General features: G+C 39.1%; 1 protein-coding gene across 2 annotated transcripts in view; it reads right to left on the bottom strand.

The window, feature by feature from the left end:
• The window catches only part of Myom1 (myomesin 1), a 120,239-nt gene that overhangs the window by 19,742 nt on the left and 77,522 nt on the right, over window positions 1-22,975 (bottom strand). For both annotated transcript variants that reach the window (XM_048435904.3, XM_048435911.3), the window contains 7 exons: window positions 9,915-10,071; window positions 8,961-9,067; window positions 8,804-8,848; window positions 4,296-4,432; window positions 3,535-3,679; window positions 1,846-1,905; window positions 1,510-1,577 (listed from right to left, as the gene is read on the bottom strand). In XM_048435904.3, the coding sequence (XP_048291861.2) occupies window positions 1,510-1,577; window positions 1,846-1,905; window positions 3,535-3,679; window positions 4,296-4,432; window positions 8,804-8,848; window positions 8,961-9,067; window positions 9,915-10,071 (719 nt within the window). The remainder of the gene's footprint in view (window positions 1-1,509; window positions 1,578-1,845; window positions 1,906-3,534; window positions 3,680-4,295; window positions 4,433-8,803; window positions 8,849-8,960; window positions 9,068-9,914; window positions 10,072-22,975) is intronic.

The raw sequence follows: 22,975 nt of genomic DNA on the forward strand, positions 1-22,975 counted from the left end.
TACATCCCAAACCCTTTAAACTCTCAACGATTTTCTCATCTAAAGATGAAATGCTAAGTGTAAAACAGCTTAGAATGGTGTGTTGAATCCCCTCCTCACTGATCTTCCCAGAGGCTAAGACTACTGACAATTTCCAACTCTAGTCCCTGAAGGGAGCACAGAGGTGAGACAGGGAGACACAGCTGGGCACACTCAGCTATGCTTCTGTGCAAGTCTCATGATTTAGAGAAGCCCACCAAACAAGACAGGAGTTGGAGTGGGCCAGGAATAATCTACCACTTAGAACACAGATTTAGCCTAAAACCAAAGCAGTGTGTGACATTCTGCGATTGACAGAAGGTGGCCATCCCTAACCTAAAGGCCAAGCCCACGGCTCCACCATCTGCAGCTTGCTGAACATCGCCGTGTGTCTTAGTTAGTGAACATCACCGTGTGTCTTAGTTAGTGAACATCACCGTGTGTCTTAGTTAGTGAACACCGCCGTGTGTCTTAGTGAACACCGCCGTGTGTCTTAGTTAGCGCTTCTATTGCTGGAACAAAACACCATGACCAAAAAGCAGATTGGGGAGGAAAGCATTTGTCTGGCTTATACTTCTCCATTGCTGTTCTTCACTGAAGGCAGTCAGGACAGAACTGAAGCAGGGCAGGATCCTGGAGGCAGGAGCTGATGCAGAGGCCATGGAAGAGTGCTGTTTACTGGTTTGCTTCCCATGGCTTGCTGAACCTGCTTTCTTATAAAAACCAGGACCAGCAGCCCAGGGAAGGCACCACCTACCATAGGCTGGGCCCACCCCATTGATCACTCACTGAGAAAATGCCTTACAGCTGGATCTCATGGAGACATTTCCTCAGCTGAGGCTCCTTCCTCTCTGATGACTCCAGCTTGTGTCAAGTTGACACAAAACCAGGCAGTAGAGCATGGAACAACAAGTAGAACATTCACCATCACAAAGCCCTGCTTCATGTGCAAAATTATTCAAAATCATGCACAGAATGCCTTCAGCTTATGTCTAAATATATGTGAAACATAAATGAATGTTATATTTGGATTTGAGTTCTCTCAGACATTTCATTATACAAACAAAATAAAAAATATTCCAAAATCCCAAATAAAACAAAATTAGCCCTAAACACCAAGCACTTATGATGCCAATCACTTTGGAGAAGGGACACTAAAGCTGTGGTTGGAGAGATCATGCTATCTGTAGCTTGGGGTGACACCTTCCTTATCACAGTTTCCTGCTGGTTTACTCAGAACAGTCAACAGCACAATGCCTGTTGTTCATCACTCTGGATTAAATAGCGGAAGAGGAAAAATGGGTCCCAGTTCCACATACAGTCTCATCTTTATTCCTCCTGAGAAGAGTATTAAACATGCATCCATCTTTTACCTTGCATTTCTTTTAAATTTTTTTATTGATTTTGTTGAGCTATACATTTTCTCTGCTCCCCTCCCTGCTTCTCCCCTCCTCTCCAACCCTCTCCCATGGTCCCCGTGCTCCCCATTACCTTGCATTTCAGTAGCACGTTACATTCACCAGTCACTTCCCAGCTCAAATACTCAGCAAAATGAGGGCCTGGGAAATTTTAATGACATAAGCAATCTTTTAATTAGCTGCAAATGCAAGACCAAAGCTCATCTTAAATCTTGAGGCAATTTATGTTTGAAATAAGATTTTCTTAAAATTGTGAATTTAGTTTTAAAATATTTTAATGTCTACATATTTAATAACAACTATTTTAAATTATTATCTTACCAAGCATTAACATAACCAGTGCTGTTCATTTAACTTTGCTATAGAAAGAACCTTGGAATATTTTATACAAAAAAAAATCTATTTTTACCTTGTTTCCTGATCCATTCTTGTCGCTGGAATTCGGCTTCATTCTGGAGCTTCTTATAAACTAGAAATTGAAAAACAAGGAAGTGTGAAATTGAATTGAGCAGCACGAATACACACAACAACCATTATGCTAAGTGGCCTATTTTTTCAGAAAATATGGTACTCAGAGATTGTGATGGCCCTACTTGTTCTGATTTTTATAGACAGAGACAGCCTTTGAAAACTAAAACTTTGTGTATATGTGAGTCTGTGAGTGAGTGTGAGTGTGTGTGTGTGTGTATGTGTGTGTGTGTGTGTGTGTGTGTGTGTAGGCCAGAAGTAGACATCGGGTATCTTTATTAACTGTTCTCTACCTTACACACACACACACACACACACACACACACACACACACACACAGAGCTGCCAAGACAGGTCTTACTATGTAGCCTTGACTGTCCTGGAACTTAAGAGCAGGTTGGCCTTGAATTTACAGAGCTCTGCTTGCCTCTGCTACCCAAGTGCTTGGAATTAAAGCCATGCACTGCCACACCCAGCTTTCCACCTTATTTTCTAAGACAGGGTTTTGGGGTTGGAGAGATAGATGACAGCCACCTGTAACCCCAGCTCCAACACATTTCTCCATATACCTACACAGAAACACATGCACACATACTTGAAAATAATAATAAAAACAACTTTTTTTAAAAGATAGGATTTCTAACTACACTGGCTGGACTGGCTGGGCAGCAAACCCAGGGATCCTCCTGTCCCTGCTTCCCCAGCACTAAGCTTAGTGTGAGCTGCTGTATTTAGACTCCATATGTGGGTCCCGGGAATGCGAACTCAGATCTTAGTCTTTGCTGACGAGGCCATCTCCCAAGCCCCAAAACTAAACAACTTTTCCAGGGTCATAAACTGATGAAACCATACTGGATGTTACAAATACAGACATCTATCAGTCTTTCTGCAGCTTGTGGAAGTGCCGCTTTTTAAGCCATGATGGCTTTCGCAGACATTTATTACAGCTGACCTCTACAGTCTAGTTACAATAGATGACTGACAGATTGGCACACATTCAGTACTTTTACATCTTTCTTTCCAGAGTTTAATAACTTGGAGTTATCATATATAGTTAAAAAATAGTGTCACGGTTTGTTGCTGATATATATACACACATATGTATATATATGTATATGTATATATGCATATATATGTGTGTGTATATATATGGCTCTGTCATACTGCAGCTTTCTAGGCTGGAGAGTTTAGTAATATGTACTTGTTTGCACGTGAAACTATTTAAGTTCAGTCATGTCTGAAAATCAGGAACAATTTTGGTGGTTTTTTTTAAGTAATGTTCATTTAAAGGCAATGGGATACTGTGGGAAGTATTGACTAGATTTTGTAATGGGATACTCTGGGAAGTATTGACTAGATTTTGTAATGGGATACTGTGGGAAGTATTGACTAGATTTTGTAATGGGATACTATGGGAAGTATTGACTAGATTTTGTAATGGGATACTGTGGGAAGTATTGACTAGATTTTGTAATGGGATACTATGGGAAGTATTGACTAGATTTTGTAATTTGACTCAGGATTCACCAAACAGTCCCAGATGCCAGTCACAGGATCTCTTTTAAGCCATGAGGTATTTGCATCGAAATAAGTAGCCAAGTGTTCACTGACTGTCCCTCAGAACTCTTACCATCTCCAATCAGAACAAGAGTAGAATGGCCGGTTGCTTTTCCATCTTGAATCTGGAATGTGTATGTTCCCTCGTCCTCATCCTGCAGCTTCTCCATGAACATTTCAATAATGCCAGTGTTCCGGTCAATGTGCATCTTGTATTTCTTCAACATGAAAAGATAAAGAGAGAGAAATCAAAAAGGAAGACATTTGGCTTTGAAGACAATACCCTGATAAAATAAAATGAACTCCAAAGAATCATAATTTTAAAATTTTAAGAAAATTGCTTAAAAATTTTATTTCCGGAAAAGGGAATATTATGGGGGTATATGAATTAGACAGGAATTGATTATGAATATTTTGAAATTTCAAAAATATGGCCACCCAAAAAAGACCTTCACAGTTGATATGCCAATGTAGATGGAGAAAATCTCATAAGGCCTCATCCATAAATGAGAGCTATGGACAAGTAATGGCTGCCAAGAGAGGGAGAAACAGTCTTTTCTAGGATGAGCCCCCTGGTAGGTTATCTAGTCCCAGGTAGTCAACCCTAAACACATACATATACAAACCACACTAAATGGACTCAGCAGGTTGTATTAAGAGGTCATGAACTTAAAAGGGAGTAGGAGAGCATGGGAGGAGTTGGAGAAGGGGTTGGAGGGATGGAAATGATGTATATATAGTACAATGGATGAAATTATTTTTAAAAATTGAATAAAATTAAAATATTTAAAATAAATATTTTTAATTGGAAAAAATAGGGAGGGGGAAGCCTACCGGCCCTTCAAAAATTTCCTTCTCGTTAAATATGTAGTTGACTTTGGCGTTGCCAGACAGCTTCTCAGCCTGCATCCAAAACCGAACCTGACCTTTCTCCAAAATTTCAACTGCCAACTCTGACTTAGTTGGGACAGCTAGGAAAAATAAAAATAGACATAGTAAGTGATCACACTGGCAAACAACAATACTGATATAGACATTCTAACAAGGGAAAAGGGTCAATACTAATAGCAATACAGACCCCTGCTTTCTTCAAGACACAGAGACAGCGAGCATCTTACAGAGGCCTTGGCTGCTATCCTTGGGATGTCACCCCTTTTGGATCATAACTGTCCCAATTGTAAAAACAGGGAAGGTGAAGTGATGTATAGGGGAACAGGCTAACATCTGTGACTCTCCACTGCAGCTTTAGTCAAGGTCATTCAAGGGTGTTCACAAGAGAAAATGATCAGAGTTCTCAGATGGCCCAGGATGGCCAGCATCTAGCCTCAAGTCTGCTAGGAACTAGCTGTGTGGCAGTCAAGCTGCAGAGATGCCTTTCTCTGCATTTTCCTGTTCACTCCATAGAATCTTTACAGATTTGCTCTGCTTGGACATTCTGTACCGAGGAGATGCACTTGGAGAGAGAAGACGGACTCTGGGGCTGAAACATGCCCTTGAACAGTTGCTCCCCTCCTTAAGCCTGTCAACATGGATATGGCGTGCCTCACTTGACAGTCAGACAATTAACTACAGTACAACGGGAAACACTAGCATACCATGGATAATGATCAGTAATTGGAAGGCAAGTTCTCTGTTCCCCCACCGAGTTTACTGACGAGAAAGCTGAAAGCTAAGTAAGAGTCAGGACATCCAGGCCACAGGGCTAAGCCCGTGATCATCCTGCTATTCTGAGCTCTTCTTTGTCCCAGATCCATATCTCTGATGGACACTGTGGTTTCCAGTGTAATAGATGTCTGAGTGGAGCAGATAAAGGACAGTTCCCAAGACCAGAGGCTAACCCTTACTACACACAGGGCTAGAGGACAGGAAGCATCTTTTAGAAAAGTCTGAGATTCCATCACGGAGGTCCTAATACGTGAGTGGTTTGACTTGGAGTGGCAGTGCAAAGGAAGGGGCTGGATTCCTGGGGAGCCTTTGATGTTCTCTGTCTGACCTGAATCACAAGAATGGCTGTCTAGAAGAAAACAGACCAGCATGAACAGACCACCTGAGGGCACAGGGCAAACATGGCATGTGCCTACATGGAGGCAGACTTTGTCAAGGTTATGGGAACAGCACTGGAGTCAGCCCTTGGGCTTCACCAGCTGTATGCAACTGGTCTAGCTATTAGTCCCCGGCCTCATGTTCTTAACCTCTAGAATTAAACCACCACAGTACGGAGCCTTTCCGGGTCAGTGTATGTCCAAATGACATATTCCGTATAAATGCCCTAGGAAGAGCCTGGCACATAATGAATGCTGTATAAATGTTGGCTATTAGTATTTTGGTATCTGTTTTTCCCTCCAGTTGCTTCAAGAATATCCTATAATTACAAAGTATAATGTGTTGACAACTAGGAAGCACATAGCAGTGTATCTATATTTATGGCTATAGGCTTATGTGTGTGTGTGCACAATACATTATTTGTGTAGCTGGGACAAGAGCAAATGTCTGCAGATGAAGAACTGTGAGGCAGGATGTTAACGATACCACATACTCTACCCTCTGACTCAGCACACTGCAATTCAATATCATCACTGGCACAGCAGGCCATATTATTTTCAGTTTTTACATCTATACTTCTCATTTACCTCTTCCTTTTCTTAAATCCAAATCACCCTTTCTGGCAGTTTAGAAAACTTATTATTGGTAGAGTGAAGGCACATGCTTAACGGCTTTGAAAATATTTTTAAAATGGCTTTACAGAGGAGAATTTACTACATTAAAGGATAAAGGAACAGAATATCTAAAATTTACATTCTATGAGAAATGAGACTTTTAAAACCTTATAAATATCAACAAAAGGGGGCTGGAGAGATGGCTCAGAGGTTAAGAGCATTGCCTGCTCTTCGAAAGGTCCTGAGTTCAATTCCCAGCAACCACATGGTGGCTCACAACCATCCGTAATGGGGCCTGGTGCCCTCTTCTGGCCTGCAGGCATACACACAGACAGAATATTGTATACATAATAAATAAATAAATAAATAAATATTTAAAAAAAATCAACAAAAGGACTTAATGTCCTTGACCAGGAAAAATTGGGTATGAATTCAAAAATTAGATATGCTGCTTTGACCCTTGTGGAAGATCTCTTAAAATGTTCCTATAGTGACGTCATCACTGTGGTTGGGGAAAGAAAATACTGGAACTGTCCCATTTAAAATGTGGTTTCAAAGGTCTAAGGAAAACGTCACTGGCTTGGGGATTTGATGCTCATGCTCAGAGTTCAAAACACGCCCCTGGGCTTGTCCTTTGTGCCAACCACATTGTCACAGCTGGTCTCTAACAGGAAGCTCGAGTTTGCTGTCACCCTCTCTCCAAGAAGCCACAATTATAATCCTTGGGCTTATGCAAGATACAGCTTCTCAGTGGAGATGACAACAACATGAGTCAGCTACGACTTCCTTAATTACACTATCTCCAAGCCTATATGATCATCAGACCACGGGAGGCCCAGGTAGTGTGAGCTCAGCAGTGACGCCCTGTCTTGACTTCTCTCCCCACCATCTTTTAGCCTAAGTGTAAATGTTGTTGGGGAAGCTGTTGCCTGGATACGTGAACAGTATTTGCTGACTAGATTAGTGCTTCTCTCTGTTTCTACCAGCTTGAGTCGAGGATGTAAACATGTACCTTAGAAACAGCTTCTTACTAGGTCCTAAGAACTGTCACAATAGCCAGTCCTAGAAAACAAAACCAAAGTCCAGAGAAATGGAATCGATTTGCTCAGGGTCATAAGACAAGGAATGTCCAGGGAGGCTGTCACCTTCTGTACAGTTTTCAAAACTAACTTTTCAATCATCATCTACAGTAATATTGCCAGTTCTACGGCTAATAAACACACAGAGGAAATGAATGCCATGTGCTGGAATCTCCTGAAAGTCCACAGTTGCGAAGAAGTAAACATGTGCAAGCATGGGAAATCCTAGTTCAAAAGAGGGAGGGTGGAAGGTAATAAATATGCTGTAAATATGTAAAACAAGTAAATATGCTGTAAGAATCAAGGAATCTTATGACTCTTAGTTCAAAAGAGGGCACGCGAAGGATGATAAATACGCTGTAAATATGCTATAAGCATCCAGGAATCTTTTAGGCTCTTCGCTGAAAAGAGGGAGCGTATCTACCACTTTTTAGTTTGCTTTCTCAAATGCTAGATTGTTTTTCTCTAGAGGTGTCTCTACTTTGGCCACTGGCTAAGAGATCATTTCAGACCAGTGAGCCTTTTGGGTGTTATTTTCTTTCTCTTCTCTTAGGTGTCCACGGTGGAGTTTAATCTTTTATAAGGAAGGTGCCTTATTTAGGGCTTTTAAATAGTTCAGAAGGGCTCTTCTTCTTTACCCTATTTTCCAAGAGTATAAAATGTTGTCATTAGATTGCCTTTATTTAGACATTTGAATATTCTATTACAAGCCAGCATTGCAGATTTGCCTAAAACATATAAATGAGTATTGTTAGGAGATACAAATGTGATCCAAGATTGAAGAACATAATTATCCATACTACACCTATGGATCTTCACACTGCTCTGTAGAATGAAGCAGGAAGTGTATTTCTATTTTTTCTTTTTCCTTTCCTCCCTTTCTACTCTCTCTCTCTCTCTCTCTTCTGTTTGCTTTCTTTACAGACAGGGTCCTACATAGCCCAGGCTGGCCTCTATCTTCCTATTTTGTTATATAGCCTACGATGACCTGGGACTTCTGATATTCCTGCTTCTACCTGGGATAACAGGTATATACCAGCACATCTGGTTTAAATCCAGACATTTGTGAGTGCTACAAAAGTACTCTACCAACCACAGCCCCATGAAATAGTTTTTTCTATGTCAGTATCTTGGCATTTCTGGAGAAAAATGGCAAGGAAAAGTATCATTTCTAGAAAGTTCTTCTGTGGACACCGGCACATGATGTATATCCCAAGCCAATCCCTATCTCTCTTTCTCTTCCCTCCCTCCCTCCTTCCATGCCTCCTCGCCCCCACTTTCCTCCCTCTGACAGGTCTACCATGTAGCTCAGACCAGACCATGAACTCACGACTTCCCTGTCTCTATCTCCAGCTTGTTTTTTTAAAGCTCTTAGGTAAAGACAGGGTTCATGTTGTTGTCTATTCGGGCCTTGAACTTAGTAGCCCAGACAGGCTTTGAACTTGCCTTCCTCTTGTCTCCACCTACAGAGTGACTAAGGTCACAGGACTGAGCCATCAGGTAGGGCTTTAAACTCCTCCTAATCTCATTGGAGCTGTCATTTGTTCTGTCATAAGGTGACGCTGGTAAAACTGCTAGAATCTGTGACCGCATCTAGGATACTTACTTGGGAACTTGTGCTCCTGACTGAGGGCAAGCAGACGTTTTATTTCTGTAGGGGGAAACAGAAGACAAAACTTTACCTACTAAAACAAGTGTCACTATATGATAACAGGAAAACTAAAGCAACATTAGACCTAGGAGTGCATGGATTTTAAACTTACCTTCTTCATCTATCAAGTAGCTTGATGCTATTCCATCAGTGTCTGTCACATCACAAGAATAGATGCCCAAGTCATCTGTCCCAAGGTCTTTGAAGGTCATTTTTGTCCTTCAAAACAAAATATTTTTCTTAGAAATGAGCCCGAAAGGTCTGTGTGACTGTCAACTCACCCTATCGTTGATCTCCTGGACATGATACTCCCTTTGTGTGGGACACTTGTCCCACCTCCTCACTCCCAGTAACCTAAAGTTTGGTAACTCTTGGTATCCTGGGTTGAGTGTCATTTCCACTAGGGAGACTTTTTGACCTCTTGTAGGATGATGGGGCACAGGTATGGATGATGGGGCCCTGTCTCCAGGCTGTGTTGTATATATATATTGTATATACACATCCTCCAAAGACATTTTCCTGATTAGCTGGCTGGGGAGTCTAAGTGTTTCTCCTTTGCAGGTGACTCTGGCTGTTTCTATGCTATTCCTGTACTTCTCTTAAGAACTGACACTACACTGGATTATCCCCCTGTGTAAAGCCTGTGCCTTCAGGCTTCTGCTTTGCTTTCTATTGTGTCCATGACACCCAGCACCTGTCTGAAACACAGCGTATGAATTAACGAACAGATCAATATTCTAGACTGCTGTGTTTTTTCACTTTGGCGAGCTCCATTACCAGTCATGGTGTCATCTAAGGTCAACTAAACATTTAAACGTTAAGTGAATAAACTAGGAGAAAAGTTGATAATTGATTGTCTTTTTCTTTAGCCAAATGTGGTCTACTCCAAGAACCGCATTAGAGGAGTATTTTAAGGCTTATACTGGTTATGTATTTTTATAATGCCAGACATAAAATAGTTATGACTTCATCTTCTTATTCCCAGGAAGTTAAGTAGGGGGCAAGGAGCTTATTTCATGTTCTTATGGTGGAACTAAATGAGATATTAGATAGAGATATTCCTTACTTATTGCCTTTGCTTTCGACTTCTAACCGTGGAGAGTCATCAGTAGGTACGTAATCTTTGGACCAGACAAATTCTGACTTGGGTGTCATCTGGTCACATTCAAAGTTCAAGGAAATGACTCCATCATCATCCACATTTACAACGACCTCTTTGGTACCTAGAAGATCATAAAAAAGGCATTTGGGACTTGTCATAGAAACCAGTTACATAAGAGTTCTTGTGTTGAGATGCCTTCTTTTATTTAGCCTTAGACCAAGAGCTATCCCCGGCCCAGGGATAGTCCCCAGGGTTCACTGCAATTCACCTTCCATACTGTAACATGGAATTAACCGAATCTGTTGTGTTTCATATATGAAGTCAACACCATGGCCTCTGTGTGTGTCAGGAACTGAGGAGAAGCTGACTGACACGGACGTCACAGTGAACGTCACAGTTGTCATCATGAACAGAGTCTTAGGCAAAGCAAAAGTAGATTTGTGACTTTGCTTCAATAAGTCTCTCAAATCAAATAACTCTGTATTATTTTCTTTTAAAATCCACAAATCAATCTTGAAATGCATCACATCCCTTGAATTTATCTCCACTTAAATTTTAATATGATTCAGGTTGTTGTTCAAATTGCTGAGGTTATGGGGTGAGAGGAAAAAGTTTCCACGTACATTCTTCCTTTGAAAAGAACATAATTCTGGGTGAGAGAATGTAGGTAATGCTTATTCGTTCTAGTTTCTCCTGGAAATTTCTCTCTAAACTTTAAAAAAAAATGTCTTTCTAACCTTTTCTGGTGACCTACTAGATACAGGATTTATTAAAAAACTGACGTCCAATATAGCAATTTAACGTTTGTACATCAGCACATCTATTACCAAATCCAGCTTGAAAGAAGCAAAATGTGTTCTACTTATACAAATTCAGTTGTCAGATCAACTTGGTTTGTTTTAATATAAGGAAAATTATATTTAGTTTCAGAAAGACATAGTTATATTCTTTTTCAAGTTTTAGAAAACTTTCCTATAGATTTTTTACAAAGGAATGCTATTTTGTCTGTACATACCACCATTAAAGCCCATCATCCTGGGCACTGTCCAATATAACCATCAATGGCAGCAGAGAGTGCCAAAGCCCTACTAGGGATGTTCAAGAAGAAACTGAGCCCAGATAATGAGTAACAGGCTATTGGATCCCCATCCTGATAGCTGACATACTCTGTGTTCTTACTGATGGCAATGCACACTTTAACTTCCATATCTGTGTTTATGTCCAGAAAGTGATGGTTAACACATGTAAAGAGTAGAAAGAACACTAGTTTAAGCAGATTTTTTGAAGTTTTATTTTAAAGAGATGTTTATCATCATATTTGACTCATAAGGGACCTAAAATAGCAATCAATCAAATGCTTAATTGTTCCTGAAGTTAAGCATCTGCCATATGGTCCTTGTAAAGTTGCAGGCCCTGTCTTATTTCTGTTCCTGACAGCACATGACTCATGACATAATGCTCACACCCATGCTATAAAGTCCTGAACCAATGTGCTCATTGGAATTTAGGTAAAGGCTGGTGCTGACGAGTCTTTGTGCCCAGGTAGTATTACAACACAGAGTTTTCAAGAGTCACTGTGAGAATACAAAGTCAGCATATTTGTATCACTATAATGAGGACAGAAGTGATGGGTGTTAACGAAATCTTTTAACTTTTTGCATAGTGTTTACTTGGGAAGCATTACCAATTATTCATATTTATTATGTTCTTACCTATAATCCTTTTCCAGAGAAAATGAATCACCCTACTTGCTATTTATCCTAGTAAAGACATGATTTAAGTTTATAAAAGAAAAGTATTATTTGGGCTAAAAACTTGATTTATTTTTTCCTTCTGAAGCTAAATGCTAGAGTTTGCCAAACAGGAGCAGTTCCACTAGCTACACCTTTGTTCCGGTTCTGTAGAGAACCTTTGAACTCTAAAGCCTCACCCACTTACAGCCTGGCCAAACCAAGAAATAAAAACACACAGCTCCCCGAGAGCCAATGCTCATGGATCAAAGTCCACTCTTGAGGGTCCTGCTCACACTGGAGAATTCCGGACTGTCACATGGAATCTATCTATACTTCACTAGTGACAGTTCTGATAACCCTAACTGGTTACTTCCAGGTTAAGCTTAAATAGAGACGGGTTTCCTATGAGTTCTACATCCAGAACAGCCACAAGACTGCTGGCTGAGATGATCCAGCCTCACGAATACTCTAGTCAGGATTGACCATAATCCTAAATTTTCTTTGGGTCCCCATGAGATTATCAACACCCCTAATTAGCAAGAAGAATCCTAGAAAACTATACCTATATTCCCCAAAAATAGATTGTTTAAAAGATTGGTTACAAGTTATTATTGGTAACGGTAAGGAACAAAACTAAACAAAGGGAATTAGATCCAAGGTTCTTGTTTTGAAAATAAAAGAGGGGGATATGGATATGATAGGATAAAGGGGTAGATTATTAAATCTACTCTAAAAATAAAAAAGGGAGAATATAGATATGATAAGATTAAAAAGGTAGATTATTGAATCTTTTAGAAAAGCAACTATTAGTTTTAAATGTTTTATATTGGATTGGACTTTTGTATATTATGTACAAATGTTTATATTGATACAAATTTGAGATTAATTTTGTTAAAACATATTGTGCATATGTTTCTAATCTTGTTCAAGGTATTGCACCTATGCAGCTCATTTAACAATGTAATGCAAATTTCTAGTCTTTGAAAGTTATTATTACCAGTTTAGGATAATAAGGAAATGCAACTTAGTAATTAGTCACCTATTATAATCAAACCTGTAGTCACATTAAGTAAGATATATTTTAGATAGACAGGTCATCTTCAAACACTTCAGACGTCTACAGAATATGGCATTTAGAATGTTTTAATAACATAGGCATTTTTATGACAATGAGACATGTCTGCTCCAGGCAGCACTAATCTACTTCAGAGAAGATAATGGACATTGAAGAAACGCCACATGGAGTTTACTTTCTTTGTGGCAAAAGTAAACTACAGGGCAACAAAATGACCTTGCCTCAACTGCTGACAGTATGCTGTCCTAATTGGACAAGCAGGACACAAAAGAAAGTGACTGCCAAACATTGTCAAGACATGGAGGGACAGCCCTTCAGAATATCCTGCTTCACAGAACAGTCTGTCAGATATGCTAGGACTGTAGGCCAGCTGTTTCTGTCATTACTCACATATTTTTGGAAGGTACTTACTCATACTTCCTGCTTACTCATTAATATTATTTCCTTCTCAGGTCTCTGCAGAAGTTGAAGACTAGTTATAGTTACAGTTTTCTTTGTTTACCAGACACAGAAAGCAAGTTATGACAGAAAGTAAATTAGGTATAAGACTTTGGACTTACCAATATGGGATAGATATGAAGTATTTTCTCTGAATTTGTCAAATGCAAATGAACTAGACATTGTTGATGTACTTACTGGCTGTATATGTTGTATATAGTCATTGTACTTACTGTATATAGTTTTTTATATTAGTTTTAGCCTTCTTTTTTATTTATGGCAAAAGGGGAAATATAGTAATATTTAACTTGTATTTTAATAAATAAATATTTAAGAATAATAAAGTATTCTTAAATTTACTTCCTGCTGTCTGTGGCGATGGTATCTTTAGGGGATCCTGAAAAGAAATTTTGGGTTAATTGTCAAGTCCTGTGAGAGGCAGCTGTATCTATTTTTTTACACAATCTACACGTAATGGGAAAGTCCAGGACTTGTCTCAAGTCCTAGCTAGAGTAGTCTGTTAGGCTGGATCATCTCAGCCACCTCACAATTATTCTGAGCAATCTGTAGTCCAAAGCTGATCCTCAGGTGGAGTTCCAGCTTAGTGGTGTTACCCCAGTCCTGGAGGAGTCATCATCGTGGGCCCCACCCTCGTTACGGAGACTTTCAGGTTATGCATGCTCATGGTTCGCTGCAGAAAATTGATAGAGACTCAAATCCAAGATCATGTATAGGAAGGTAGATGAAACCTTTTTCTAGAATTAGTTAGTACTCTATATGACAAAAAAGTTTAAATATATATATTATACCTTAAGAAAAGCTGTCAAAGGGTCAACATAAAACCAAAGGATTATGAGATTAGTAGCAATAAAATAGTCCTTAAATTCTTATTTTTCTTCTGACCCATATCATAGTTCTTTTGACATAAGACAGAGATTCTGAATTTCACTTTAATAAGCATGCTTAGGTTTACAGAAAGAGAGAGACACACTCCAACTCCAAAACCAGTTTTAATCTTAAATTGGAGTGGGACTACCGAAAGGCAGAGGACAGAAGAAACAAACATTTGGGAATATTTATGAAATTTTATCCCGTTGGAAATGTTGTTGTACCAATAGGACAATTTACTCTTTTTCTTAAGACATTTTTTTCTAAATTATTTGTTTTTTTCTTTAGACGTCACATTTGTCCAGTGGTCTTCAAAAGCTGGACACCTTTATTCTCTTGAAAACACAGAAACAAAACCCTTCCCCAACCCTAATTTTGGGGAGATTCTCTTTTGGCAAGTTATATCTGATCAAATGAAAAGCATTTGTTAGTTTTATTGGTTAGTTCAGATTAAAAGGCCATGATGTTTGATGAACTGTCATCTCTTCAAATTAAGAGGTGTCTCTTGTTCAAATTGAATCTTTATCAATTTTGATGGTATCCACAGTTTTTCTTCTTTTGTGGAAACAAAATCAAAACCCCTTCCCCAACATAACACATGGTCTGGTTTCTGTTCTGAAGTCAGTACATCTTTTAAAGTATATTGGCTGATTTAATTCCATAGTTTTTTTCTACTATCCCATGTCTCTCTGTAGCTGTTGTTTCTTTTTCATTAGTATGTAGAACATTCAAAATTAATAAAGCATTATGCAATCTATTTCTGGGAATATTTTTCATCCCTTTCGGTTTATTTAACATGTCCTTTAGAGTTTGAGTTGATCTTTCTATAACTGCCTGTCCTGTAGAATTGTGTGGTATACCTATAATATGCTTTATATTCTAATAAGCAAAAAACTGTTTCATTTTCTTAGAGACATATGCTGGACCATTGTCTGTCTTTATTTATGCAGGTATACCAATGATGGCCATAACTTCTAGCAAATGTGTGATGACCAAATCAGTCTTTTCCAAACTCAAAGCAATTGTCTATTGAAAACCTTAATATAAGTATCAATAGTTTGGTGTACATATTTTAATTTTCCAAATTCTACAAAATGGGACACATTTATCTACTATATTGCATTTATTTGAATAACCTTTGTGTTACTTCCTGCAGGTAGTGGTGTTTGGTTGTATAAAGAACCAGTAGGACAACTCCTTATAATTTCCTTGGCTTGTTGCCATGTAATGCAAGAGTACTTTTTTTAAAACCTTTTCTATTGATATGATTTTTTTGTGAAATTGTGAGGTCTTAAGTACATTTACAATCAATAATTGATCAATTTCTGCATTACCTTGTGCTAGAGGACCTGGCAGACCCGTATGGGATTGGATGTACCTTGGATGATGTCTATTACTGATTATATCTTGCACCTGAATAAACAATGAAGTCAATTCTGTGTCATCCGATATAACTTCTGCGGTTTCAATATGCTAAACAACTCTTTCTGCTTATTGAAAATCAGTAACTATGCTGAGAGATTCTTTAAAGTCCCTTAGTACCATGAGAATAGCATATAATTCTGACTTTTCGACAGAATCATAAGGGCTTTGTTCCACTTTATTTATATTTTCTGATTTGTAACATGCCTTTCCTGATTTGTTTGTATCAGTATAGAATGGACAGGCTCCAGTTATTGGTGTGTCCTGTACAATGTGAGAAAGGATCCAGTGAGCTTTTGGGATCATTGTTGTTAATCTCCTCCCAAAAATTACTACAAGCTCTCTACCAGGATTCACTGGTAAACACGTTAAGAACTGAAAACAACCAGAAGGAAGATAGACAAACAAACACCTTCTTGCCAGTAAAGATATCACCAAATTGCAACCCTGTTTCACAAATTAGGTTGATACTTATGGTTCTGAGCTATATGCAAAAAGTGAATAAGTTGCAGTACATGCAATCAAAAAGTAGTTATTGAAACAGACAATCTTTTCAATGGAATTTCATAGTCTGAAAATGAAAATGAGAGAATTGATGATTGTGGTAAAGTCTCAGATAAGTAGAACAGTTGGATACTTAAAACCCGATGTTATTTATTTATTTACTTATTTCATGGTGCTGAGGATCAAACTCAGTCTAGGTTTAATAGCCAAACATTTCCAAACATAGTGCGTGCCAGGATAGGATGGTCAAGCTTAGCTGATGTCCTAACACCTTAACAGTTGAGATAAGAAGACAGAACTAACTCATTGAAGCATTATGGAGATTAATTTTTGTAATGTAACTGGTGATATTATATGAAATATGAAGTGAAACAAAAGATGCTGTTTTCCTTTCTATATTTCCTTTCAAATATACTATTTCAAACCTTAACTGATGCATTCCCTTTACCTCAAACGTCTGAATCTTTCCTCATTACCTTATAACTGACATCTAACCTAAGCAATATGATATTTTATAATTTTGGAAAAGAACATGGTTGTTATTTGTCTTTGAAATTCAATTATAACTTAAAAATAACTAGTTTCTAGGACAGTGATGTAGGAATCAGTTGCAGATTCAGCTAGTATTTAAGCATTTTTCTCGTCTATGAAACTTTCCTTGGTCAGTTATATCAGATTGGCACATGGTAACATTGTAGCAAGTAGAAAAGAGTGATGTGAACATTTCTTCAACCTGTGCGAATTTAATTGTACCTATGATGGATGATTGTAGTTAATTTATTTCAATAAAAGGACAATAAAGAGAACAAATAAAACCAGTTTGAACTATTTGGATCTTAAGGTTTAAAATATAAAAGCTTATAAAGAGGACTATTTATTTAGTAGCATTTTTATTTTCTAAAATGTTGCTCTGGTTCTTTAATTATTGAGAATAGAGTTAAATTCTGTAAAGGTAGAAACTCCATCTTTCATATTTGCTGTACATACTAACACGATCTGGGCACTGGGCTGAAAACGCAACTTTAAGAAAACATAGTGAAAAACTGTTATGATATTGTATTGGAACATGTTATATTAAGGCTTCCACATGACATAAATATTTTGATAAACATCAAGTGAAATAAAGGCACTGTCCTAGTGGCCATAGCTTTCCTGCTTCATTTTACATTTACAGTCCAAAGCAAGACCGACCCATGTCTGCTGTTCTGCAGTCAAGAAATAACTCCCAGCGAGTAGTTTTATCTAACTGAAAGGCCAACCCACTTTCCCATGAAGTTGTGTTAGAAAAAGGAACCAAAGTTTTCAATGACTTGGGATTTTTCAGGAACATCTTGTGAGTTTGTTTAAAAACATGAAGGTTCACGTGGCACATCGGGATTTGAGCAGAGAAAATGAAGGGTGATTTTGGACTGACAAGGCTTTAGAGATTGCCCTGGGGCTTCAGAGATGGCTCAGTGATTAGGAGTATGTTCTCCTATAGAGGACCTGCGTTTGGTTCCCAGCATTCACAACAGCTAACAACCGACACTGACTCCAGCTCCAGGAGAGCCAACTCTGAACTTCACAGGCAACCTGCACTCTTGTACACATACCCCCCATACATCCACAAACACAAGTATTGTGGCAATAAACATGGCTCCCACCAGTACCTCCGTCATGAAGCTAGACTCTCAGGAAGCCAAGGAGTGGCAAAGATCCAGACGGCAAGGCTGCAGCTTTAATCTTAATTATATTGCTTACCAAATTAAAGACTTTGGTAAGACTGTGGTCAGAAAAAGATAAATATATACAATAAAGACAGATTCAGACAGAAAAAAAAAACACGATAAATGGTTTACAATGTGTTTAAAAATATACGCAAGCTTGGGAGAGAAAGGGAAAGAATAAAGTCCTTTAAAAAAGAAATGTAGTCAGGTGTGGTGGCACACACCTTTAACCCCAGCACTTAAGAGGCAGAGGCAGGTGAATCTCTGTGAGTTCAAGGCTGGCCTGGTTTATAGAGTGAGTCCCAGAGCAGCCAAAGATACACAGAGAAATCCTGTCTCAAAAAACCAAAAATTAAAAATAAAAATTAAAGCCATGTAAAGATGGAAAATACACAGAGAATCTGGATATTGTATGTCATTGTGCTGTCTTTGAATTGTTTGACTTCTGAGGAAGGAACAACATCTGTTAAAATACATTTGCTTATAAAAGCTGCTGGATTAATCCAATCCATAAATTTAAAAAATGCCTTGACTTCAACATTTAAGTCAAAAGATATGTTACTTTGGAGAAGTGGTTTTGCTTTTGTTTCCACAGGAAATGAGAGGCTATGGATTTATTCTGGGTTAAGAAAAATCAGGTTTGATCAAGGAAGACCACCACCCCGAGAAATCTCTAATAGGAGTGGATGGCCCAAATGGCCCAAATGACATTTCAAAGGACCTCTTTTACAGATTCCTGGAGTTATATATCCAGAACAGCTTCAAGACTACTGACTGAGATGATCCAGCCTCACAGAATATTCCAGTCAGGACTTGGACATAATCCTAAATTTTCTTTAGGGTCACATAAAAAATTATCAGCACCCCTGACCAACAGGAAGCCTAGAAAACTATGCCCACATTCCCCAAAAATGGATTATGAATGCTTGTCTTTGTTTAAAGTGTTGGTTACAAGTTGTTATGAATAATAATCAGAAAAAAAGCTAAACAAAGGAGATTAGAGTCAGAGTTCTTGTTTTGGAAAAGGGGAAATGCTGTGGGATAATGCTCTTGTACACTGTAAAAATCTGTCTCGCATTTTGGTTTAATAAAATGCTGATTGGTCAGTACCCATGCAGGAAGTATAGGTGCAGCAACCAGACTAAGAGAATTCTGGGAAGAGGAAAGGTTCAGTCTGCAGTTGCCTCCCAGACATAGAGGAAGCAAGATGAGAAGGCCTCACTGATAAAAGGTACCAAACCACATGGCTAACACAGACAAGAATTATGGGTTAATTTAAGTTGTAAAAGCTGGTTAATAATAAGTCTGAGCTAATAGGCCAACCAGTTTATAATTAATGTAGGCCTCTGTGTGTTTCTTTGGGACTGAACGGCTGTGGGACTGGGCAGGACAGAAATCTCTGTTTACATATTATCTTGGTGCCTACCCTGTGGCCTCCACTGGACCTGCCTTTCCCATCTCATCCTTCGCAACCAGTCATGAATTATAAGATGCCTAGGATAAAGGGCACATTCTGATGCTACAAGAGTCACACTGCTCAAAACATGGTGGTTGTATTGTTCAAATATGAAATGTCCCCCATAGGCTCATGTGGTGGTGCTCATGGTACTACTTTGGGAAGCCCAGAGCCCTTAGGAGCTGGGGCCTACACTAGCTATTCTGTTATAATGTTGGTTGCTCCATCATGTCCTCCTTACCATGTGAACTAAAACCTCTCAAATCATGAGGAAAGTGAAACTTTTTTTCTTTTATGTCAGATAGTTGTCATGGTGATGAGAAATCTGTCTAACATGGCAGCACTTTTTTCATCTGACAGATTAACTACTGTGTAATATAGCAGGCTCTATGCTAAGCCCTCAGGGTACAGAAGAAAAGATGCGACTCCTCTTCCAAAGGAGCCAGAGTCTAATACACATTCAAGCCTGGTTATTTTAATTTTTACTTAATCTCTCTGGAGCAGAGTGAGTGTCAGCATTTTCAGCGTTCCTGGCAGGACTCTAAGGCACAGTCACCACTGAGAACTGCTATGGCAGGAGTCCAAGTGGCACTTAAGAGACAGGTATGAGTGCAGTTTTCTGAGTTAGCCAGCAATCAGCCTCCTGCCTCAGAGCCCCTGAAGTCTCTACTATGAGGCCCCGTGCCTGCATTGCCTTCTCAGCACTGTATATCAGGTCCTGAGTCAACCAAGTTTTAGACACTAGAACTGTAAAGTGCACTTGGCTGCTAGCTGAACCCAACTCATTTTCCTTTGGGGAAGTCATTCTCCTAACCTGTTCTGCTGCCAGTGTTGCGCTCCTACTTGAGGCCCTGCTTGCTGTCTGGGTTCTCCTATCCATCACCTGACTCTCCTACCTGCTGTTGTTTCTCTGGCAAGAATATCTGCAAACTTCAGAGCCAACCTGTTGACCTCCGGGTCACCCCAGGCCAGGTCTCTTTTTCCCGATCTGATCTGGCTCACCTGGCCTCTACCTTCAATGTTAGTGATACTGTTTAAAAGTATCAGACATCAAGAAGAAAAAATAAGACATCAAGAAGTTTACTAACTAGTTCTAACCTGCTCTGTGTGTAGGTTTCTTTAGCTAACAGTGTCTTGGGAAAGCACTACAGGCACACTTAGGCTGTTGTCTGGGCTCTTGTTACCAACACAATTAGACTGTGCAGCTGTCTTTGACTTCAAAGGGAGGCCAGTGATCCTGCTGACTCCAGTGGATTAAGTGAACTTTCAACTGAAACCCAATTACACTTGAAGTATCTTGTTAGGTGTGCTTGTGGTATGCTGTTACTTGATAAGCTTTATTTTCTACTCAAGAATTTAATAATGTACCACAAGTGAAGGTGTTCTTCTCAAATAAAAGAAACCAGAGTATTTTCTGAACCAAGTTTGCAAGTTTCACACCCCAAATCTTGAAATGTATAACATTTCTCCCCTTCTTCTTCCTATTCATTCTAACACAAAGCAGGCAAAATAATACACTTAAGCTTAGTAAAAGTAATAGATACAGTCAATTTTAGGCTACATTTAAGTTTTGTTAGCCAGCAACTTACAAACTGTGAACCCTAGTTTCTAGCCTATTTGGCTCTGCAGCATTATGAATGTCTGTCCTAGCTCTCACTATACCGAGCTGTAGACTCCATTGTTCCCACATGATCATAAACATGATGAACATACAGTCACACACAGGAGCCGCCATGCAGTAGCAGCTTGAGAAAGTCATGTTGCAAGAGTGAACATGCCTGCTGACTATAACAAATCTGAAAGGTCCCAGGGAAGCATTTTGACTTTCTGTGCCCAAGTACCTTTCCTAAACTGTGAGCAGCAAAGAATATTCAAGTCTGCAGCTGCTGACTAGAGTTCTAGTTCAGGAACTGAATGGCCATAGATGCAACTTTCGGTGCCTGTTCCAAATCAGTAATACAAAACTTTCACCCAGGGGGTCAAGAGCCAAGCCCCAGAGATAGCTATGCTAATGCCACACTTGGCAGCCTGCTAATTCTGAAGGCACTGATTGAGAAATTAGGTTGATTTGAGTTTCCTTTAATCAAGTTGGGAACCTATAGCCTAAATGGTGCTTTCCTCCTACTAGACAGTAGTACTGCATACAGTAATATAAACGCCCTCTGGGGCGGATGTTGCATGGGAGCCTTTACAAATACATATTCTGGTGCCTTCATATGTCTCTTCCTAGCACTTTTCTGCTTTCTTTGGAAGCTTGCAAAGGTTACTATGAGGTGTGGCATTCCTGGCCTCACTCTGTAAAGATCACTTTTGTCAAAGACCTATGTATGAACTAACTTAGGAGCAGATGAAAACAGTCATGAAGAAATGGGACGTTATGGGCAGCCTGTTCCTCTGGGGGTGCATTACTGATAGTCTTCAAGTAACCAGAGATTCAAGGAGTAGGAGCTTCCTCTGTTTATGTTTTCCTCACCAGGAAAAGAAAGACAACATTCTCTACTTACCCTGTGTTCATTTCCCTCCTGAAAACAGGGGCACACTAAAACAAAAGTCCTCACACCAGAATGAATAAAAATAAAAGCTGTTTTTTTTTATGAAACTTCAGGGAACAGAAATAAAAATTTTAAAACAGAACAAACTGAATAAGAATGGAACTCATAATCATTTTGTAGTGATTAGGAACTAACTGAGCAATGAGCACTAGAAACTTTGTTCTCATAATACAGGAGACACTGTCTTCTGCGGGCCCATCTTGGCTTCCTTGAACCCAGTAGAGAGGGCTGCGTTAGCTCAATCAACCATGCATGCAGGCCCATTATTAGTTTAACCTACGGCAAACTACGGCTGCTGGGCTAAATCTGGCCGGTTGCCTCTTTGCATATGGCCCACAAAGTAATAATGATTTTCATATTTTTAAAAGTTTTTTTTTAAAGGCCAGATACAGTGGAACACACTTTTAGTCCCAGCACTTGGGAGGCATATCTTTAAGGCCAGCTTGGTCTACATAGCAAGTTCCAGGCCAGCCTGGGCTACAGCATGAGATCTTGCCTCAAAACAAACAAAAACAAAGAAAAAAACAGCTGAGAAAATATGAAAATAAGATTAATATTTCAAGGTATAGAAACATGCCATGGAATTCAAGTTTTATAGGGTGCATAATGTATGATATTATTTATATATATGCAGAATGCATGATATTATATGATGCATGTATGTAATACCCATGAAAAGGTTCTATTAGAGCACAGCTATACCTGCTCATATTTGTCTGTGGTTGCCTTCATGTCCTGGCAGACCAAAGTTAACAAAGACCATATGGCTATAAAGCTGGAAATACTACCTTTCTCTTAACACAAAGTGTGCTGACCTGTGGTTTAACTTCAGAGATGGAATTCTATACAGTCTCCACCTGTGTAAGGGCTACCCTCTCCCTGCTATTGCAGCTTCCTCTGTGACTGGAAAATACCTTATCAGGGCTAAAGGCCAGATCATAATAGGAACAGTCTCCTGGGGGTGCTTGCTTAGAATTGGTCCCTGTGGTAGGTGCTAGCTAGCCATGATAGCTCCTAGACTACTTCAAACCTGGCTCATCCTGTTCTGAGGTTCCTGTAAAGGAATACATGATTGGCACATGCTAAGGGGATAGGTACCAACTACTTAGATGGCACCTACTGTTGGTTGAAAGTGAGAAATAGTCATTAAATCTATAAGGACAATGTTCATTTATGTTTTAGTCCTATAATATACTTTTACTTTTTAATTTAATTTTATTTTATGTGAATGAGTGTTTTGACTGCAAGTAT

Source organism: Myodes glareolus, chromosome 27 (assembly GCF_982192425.1).
Source record: "Myodes glareolus chromosome 27, mMyoGla1.1, whole genome shotgun sequence".
In the NCBI taxonomy this organism is placed as follows: domain Eukaryota; kingdom Metazoa; phylum Chordata; class Mammalia; order Rodentia; family Cricetidae; genus Myodes; species Myodes glareolus.